Source organism: Cavia porcellus, unplaced genomic scaffold, assembly GCF_034190915.1.
Source record: "Cavia porcellus strain 051 isolate PalLab524CR breed Dunkin Hartley unplaced genomic scaffold, mCavPor4.1 scaffold_15, whole genome shotgun sequence".
Taxonomy (NCBI): domain Eukaryota; kingdom Metazoa; phylum Chordata; class Mammalia; order Rodentia; family Caviidae; genus Cavia; species Cavia porcellus.
This window is the reverse complement of record NW_026947498.1, coordinates 7566910-7573105: the sequence shown is the minus strand read 5'-3', so window position 1 is coordinate 7573105 and position 6196 is coordinate 7566910. Positions and strand designations below refer to the sequence as shown.

General features: G+C 54.8%; 1 protein-coding gene across 5 annotated transcripts; it reads right to left on the bottom strand.

Moving 5' to 3' along the window:
- Window positions 1-622: 622 nt before the first annotated feature.
- On the bottom strand, window positions 623-3537 carry LOC106026264 (ral guanine nucleotide dissociation stimulator-like). 5 transcript variants are annotated; one of them, XM_063224544.1, is made up of 5 exons: window positions 3054-3537; window positions 2509-2702; window positions 1875-1922; window positions 1236-1426; window positions 623-964 (listed from the first exon to the last, which is right to left on the bottom strand). In XM_063224544.1, exons 1-4 carry the CDS (start codon window positions 3054-3056, stop codon window positions 1255-1257), a joined length of 417 nt encoding a protein of 138 aa, XP_063080614.1. In that variant the 5' UTR covers window positions 3057-3537; the 3' UTR covers window positions 623-964; window positions 1236-1254. The 5 variants fall into 5 exon arrangements, with proteins under 5 accessions (XP_063080614.1, XP_013001490.1, XP_063080613.1 ...); XM_013146036.3 differs by having other exon boundaries at window positions 623-967; window positions 1255-1426; window positions 2901-3531; XM_063224543.1 differs by having other exon boundaries at window positions 1255-1426; window positions 2901-3531.
- Between the last annotated feature and the right edge of the window lie 2659 nt (window positions 3538-6196).

Sequence of the window (6196 nt, the reverse complement as noted above, 5' to 3'; positions counted from 1 at the left end):
AAAGCTGTTTCCAGGTTGGACACTCTGGATTCTCTCCTTCGCTCCCCGGCCCTCCCCCCAGACCCATGCATGAAATTCCCGCAGACCCTGCTCTGCCAGCTAGACTCCAGCCTCCTCTGTGCAGAAGCTCCGCAGTCATCTCAGAGCACCACCCAGGCTTTGCACCTCTTCCCTAGAACCAAACCCTCCCGAGCATGCGCTTTCCCCGTTGAGGTCTGCCTGTGGCACTGCGCACTGGGAGTGGGCCCAGCTAGCCTCAGGGCTGCAGGGAGCTCTCCGTGCCTCCGCCTTCCCTGTGTCACCACCTGGACATGAAGGGCACTGCTGTGCCCCTCACAGGCTGGGAAGCTGGCACTCAAGAGGGAGGGGCTCTGCGGGGATGCAGGGAGCCAGCACAGAGCCAGTCCGGGCACGGGGCAGGGCTCTAGTCAGGCCGCACTCCTTGTCCACCTGAACTCCTGTACCACTCAGCACTCGCCAGGTCCCGTCATGCCAGGGCTCCTCAGTCCCTTCCTCCAGCAGGTGCTGTGGGGAAGGCTCTGCCAGGGGCTCTGGGCTGCAGCTGGACAGTGCCATAGGATGGGCAGCGTGGTATGAGAAGTGAACTTATCTAGATGCGCACTTAAAATACAGGAGCTGTTCAATTTTATTAAAATAAATGCTACATAAATGGGGGAAAGATGGAAACAGGAAAACAGGGAAGGCACCACGAGGAGATATTCCCATGGGAGGGACAGAGGGCCCTGCGGAGGAAGCCCCGCATGGTGGTGAGGCCTGAGCAGGCTGCAGAGGCCTTGCAGCCAGACAAGGAGCTGCCAGGTGGGTATGGGGTCAGGTTGGGTGGCTGCTGCCCTGCAGCTCCAGCTCGTGCAGCAGCACAGAAGGCGCTGGCAGCTCCTGCCCTCCCCCAGCTCCTGGGATCTGTCCAGAGCTGCTGCTGGGGAAGGCACTGCTGCACCTAGAGCTACTGGTAGAAAGAGAAAAGACTCCTGCAAGACCATCCTTCTCTGAGCCTTTCCCAAGCCACAGCGGCCCCCTTCCTCCCAGAGAAGCCCCAGGTGCTGAGCCTCCAGCAGGACCCCATCCCTGACTCTCATCCAGCCCCATGGGTGGTCCCAGCCTCTTCCTTTGCTCCTGGGCATCAGCAGCCTCTGGTGCCTCCCCCTGGTGGGTGGACATGATCTCTGCTGCCCCCCCACCATCCTCTGCGGCACCCACCCCAGTCTCCTCCTCACCCATGGAATGGGATCCTACTCAGTGGGCTCCAAGTCGGGTCGGGAGTCTGCACACTTGCAGGATGATATCCGAGTCTGGCAGGTTGATGAGGGCATAGGCCACGAGCTGCCTGAGGCTGGCCAGGCCTGGGTACAGGGCAAAGTCTCCCGGGTACTGGAGCAGCCAGGTCTCCAGGATGGAGCTCAGAGCCCTAGGGGCAGGTGGGCAGGAGAGTCAGGGGCCCAGCCTCACCACCTCCCTGCCCTAGCCTCCCCTGTCATGGAGCCTGAAGGGGGCAGACAGAAGCAGGGCACAGAGGGCAGAGGTGTGAGGTCAGGCGTGAGGGGTCTGCACCCCACATCTCTCTAGCAGCCTCATGCATGATGGTGTGGGCTCTCCTGGCTGGGAACAGGCTGCCTACAGATGCATTCTCATGGGGACCTGCTCTGCACCCAGGCCACCCTGGGTCCCTCATGCACAGGAGCCCAGTTCCAGGTCTCTGTGGTCCTCAGGGAGACCATGACTCAGATCCCAACACTAGCAGAAATGAAGAAAGAGGGTGTGGGCCTGCTATTTCTCAGGCTGCCCACAGCCTAGTTCCTCTGATGAACCCACTCTGCAGACGGAAACCCTCCCCCCTCTTCCCCCAGGCCTCTCACCTCTTGTTCTGCTGGTCCTCCTCAGAGTCGGGGTGGAAGAAGCGGTACCTAGAAGAGCCAGCAGGGTGTGACCTCTGAGCCCTCAGTGTCCCCAGCTGCCAGGATGTCTAGGGGACCCTCTGAGTGAGGGATGGCACAGAGGCAGGGAAGGCTGAGAGGTTTGCCTGCGCTGCTCTCCACATGAGGGGGAAGTGTCAGGAAAGGTGTCTGCCCATGGTAGGAGCTGTGTAGACATGTGTGTAGTGAGTGAGCCCAGCCAGCCATGCCCAGATATCTCAGGATGCCACTGGGATGCCGGGTCTCCTCTAGGGGTCCCTGCTCTGGATTCCCTGAGGCAGAAACCTGGGAAAAGGAGGCCCCAGCTAGACAGCTCCTTGGGGTTGACTGGGGAAGCCACCCAGCCCCAGAGCCCCACTCTGCCCAGAGCCAGGTGTGGGTCAGGTGCTTTGGGGCCTCAGCCTGCTGGGTCCTAACTACACCATATGTGTGTGTGGGCGCGCGCGGGGAGGGGGGGGGGAATAGTCCTTTAAGCACCCCATTTTCCACAGAGTAGACAGGGGCACAGAATGATACAGGGCATCCCCTAGAGCCACCCAGGAGTTGCTGGGTCCCCCAACTTGGAGGCAGAGCACACCTGAGGAAGAGCTGGTCCAGCACCTGCAGTGGAGTGGCGAACCTCCTGTAGATGGCCAGGAAGGCAGGTACAAAGAAGGGGTCTCTGCACAACTGGGCAGGCACCAGGTGGTTCACCAGCTTCTTCAGGGTGCCTGGCTCCAGGGTCCTCACCAGGCCAGCCTTCTCCAGCTTTGGGCTGGACTCCTTTCGTCCCTGAGGTGGCAGTGAGAAGGGAGAGGTGAAGCCTAAAAATGGTAGCCAGCTTTCAAAAGCTCAGCACCTCAGCCGATCAGCTGCCAAGGGTCCCCTGGGTTTTCACACACCCCCAACATACATGCTGCCCTACACACCACCCAGGCAGGGGTCTGGGCCCTCCCTGGTGGTTAGTAGAGTGGGCTGGCTGCCTCTGACCTGTTGTGGGCTGTCCTGTGTCACCTTTGGAGTCCTCGAGTTAATACGCCTGAGGCTCATGGGCCGACAGGTGTCCCACTGTGTCTGCATTTGGACAAGCCCCCACCCCACTGGCTCTTGTGGCCGGCGCCTAAGCCATCTGGGAGACAGCACCATAATATCCTCCTGGCTGTTGAATCTCTGCTCAAGTAACTAGAGGTAACCAGCCTCGGGTTCCAGGTTCTGTTTTGTGCGTTGTCAAGGAAGTGAGGTCACTTCCTGTTGTTCCCTTGCCCCAGCTTCACCTGCAAAGACAACCAAACCTGCTGGCTGCTCCCTCTCACTCAGGCTTTGCCTGGCTCTTTGCCACTTTGGGGACATCTGGGATTCCTGAGGGCACTGTCCTCCAGGTGGCAGCAGGGACCTTCTGCTTCGTTTGTTCTGAAGAGCTGCTGTGTCCTCAGCACAGACCGAGGGTCCCTTTTCCCTGCATTTAGTGCAGCCTCCAGAACCACAGCATGTTTGCCCCCCTCCCCGCCTGGCCCCAGAGAGAGGGGAGACCCATGTGTCCTACAGCCCACAGCACAGCAGCAGCCTGGAGGCTGAGCAGACCCTCAGTGACTGGTGCACGTTTTGACATTTTGTATTTCAGCAAAGGATTTTGCTTACATGGGTTATGAAGAATATTTTCTAAAAATTAAAGTCTATAGAATAAATCAGCGTTCTTTTGGTTTTGATTTGGAACCTATATCATCTTTTGTTTTTAAAGACCATTCATTTAATTTGGGGACATGATCTACACTAAGTCACTAATTGCTTAGCCTAGGTTTGAACTCATAATCCTTGGCCTCATCCTCCCACAGTGCCAGAATTACAGGTCAGTGCCACCCTGCAGGCTTCCTGCCACTTTTTTCCTTCTTCCTCTTATGTGACTAACACATGTAGCAGTGCATTAAGTGACATATTGCTTACATCCACGTAAATGTATCTGAAAGACAAAAGTGTTTTCAAAATTACTGCTTATTAAAAAACAAAACAAAACAAAAACCAACACCAGGACAGAAAGGAAGAAGCAGACAAGCGCTTCAGGCAGTACTGACCCTCCAGTTTAGTTTAGCAGAGGCAGGTTCGCTGATCTACTGGAAGTTGGGTGTGTGGTCCCAGCCACCCCCATTCCTCCAGGTACCAATTAGTGATGGGAATTAGTGCTGCCCTTACTAGGAAGATGTTTTCTAAGATGTGGAAACACATAGTTAGAAAATAAATTTGGAAGCAGGGCTTGCCTGCAAACGACGTAATGCGAGCTTTGAGTGTGAGCCAAGAGGGCTGTCAGGTGGGGCATTAGCGAATAGCAGGACCCTGTACGCATGTCAAACAACAAACACATGAAGTGTAGGGGTGGGGTGGGGCCCAGTGTGAATGCCCCGCTGGGTTCACCTAGAGCACCACACACACACAGCTGCTCAACGCTATAGCATTCCAGTTTATTTTCTTTTGAACACATTATCATGTTTATAGAAGAAGAGGATTTGGGGCTGGGGCTATAGTTCAGCAGAATAAGCACCTGCGTGGCAGATGCAAGGCCCTGAGTTGATTCCTGGTACAGAAGAGAGAGAGAGAGAGAGAGAGAGAGAGAGAGAGAGAGAGAGAGAGAGAGAGAGAGAGATTAAAAATAATTAACCCTAGAACAATTAAATACAGGTTTTTTGTTTGTTTCTTGTTTCCATACTCTGTGAGCCCAGACTGACTTAGTGAAATTCTGTCTCAAGTAAAAAATAACCAAAGGGCTGGAGATGTGGCTCAGGGTGAAAGCAGATCAGTCAGCCCCACTATGGCAAGCCAAAGCGAACAGGCATAGCCAGACAGGCTCTGCACGGTTGCCTCACTGGCTGTGGGTTCATGGGTACTGGAGCTGGGCTGAGAGTCAGGGCCCTGATCCCTGTGCACTCACCCCCTGCCAGTGTCCAGAGCACAGTCCACACCTGGGCTGAAAGGTCCCCACTCCATCCTACCTCCAGCTGTGCCTCAGTAATGGCCTTGAGGAACCCCAGAGGAAGGGTCCCAGCCAAGGCAGTGCCCCCAGAGTCCTCCTGCTCCATGCCACTCTGCTGTCCCCAACACATCAGTCGCCTTGGGACCCTCCTCTCCTCCAGTGAAGAAGCCCACTGGGGGTCACTGGCCAGTTCAAGACCTCCCGCCATCAACAACACAGCCCTTACCATGTCCTCTGTGGTTCCCAACCCACACTCCCTGCTTGGACCACCAGCTCCAGGTGCCACGTGGTTTACACGTCTAGATTTAAAAGATGCCTTCTTCTGCTTGCTGACTGCTCCCATAAGCAGCCCTTTTAGCCTTGGGCTGGGAAGATCTTGGGACAGTAAGAAAACACCAGTTCCTTTGGACTTCAGTGCCACAAAGTTTTACAAACTCTCCCACTATTTGTGGAGAGACTCTAGCTACAGATTTGGCCAAGGTTCCATCCCTTCTCTGGGACAGTTTGTTTCTCTGTCCCTTCCAGCCTCACAACCACATTCCTGCTTGCTGTCATGGTCCCCAAGAAAAGAATGGCAATCGCGGAATACACACAGACGAAACCAACCCAGAAAGTCTCCATGAGTTTGGGCCATCAAGCACCTGCCTTTGATTGTGAAACTCCATCCTGGGACAACCCCCACCAGCGTCAAAGAGTTCCCTGTGCCATGAGAGACTGGAGTAGAAATTCAACCACACATCCAGAGGCGTCAGAACCGTGAAATATTTATAGACTGTCAAACTGCTGATATACACCTCTTCTGCCTGCAAAGAAATCCAATGGGAAATATCGTCCAGTTCAGGATCTCTGAGCTGTCAGTGCCACCATGGCTGCCCTCCATCCTGCAGTCCCAAACTCATATACTGCTATGAATTAACAATGGGCAGTCAACTTAACGCCAGCTGAATTAAATCAGCATGGTGCTGAGTGTAGATGGTCCACCTGAGGAAAGTTGCCAGCATAAAAGTTGTGGGTTCTCCTAAGTGTCGTTGTTTGGAGCCATTGGTTCTCCTAGAGGAGCTTGTCATGATGGCTCCCTGATATGAATGTGGCCATTTTCATCAGAGGAGCTCGGGACCTTGTCTCTGATAGTGGCTGTGGTTCACTATGGAGGAGCTCTGGTTCTTACATCGAGCATCTGGAGAGGAAGATGTGTACTGTTTGATCTCCAGCAGTTGTCATACTGGCTTCCTGACATGTGTTCGACTATTCTCATTGTCAGAGGAGTTTGGTACCTCACTATTATAAGGATGGCTGTGGTACTTTTCAGGGGAGCCCTGGCCCT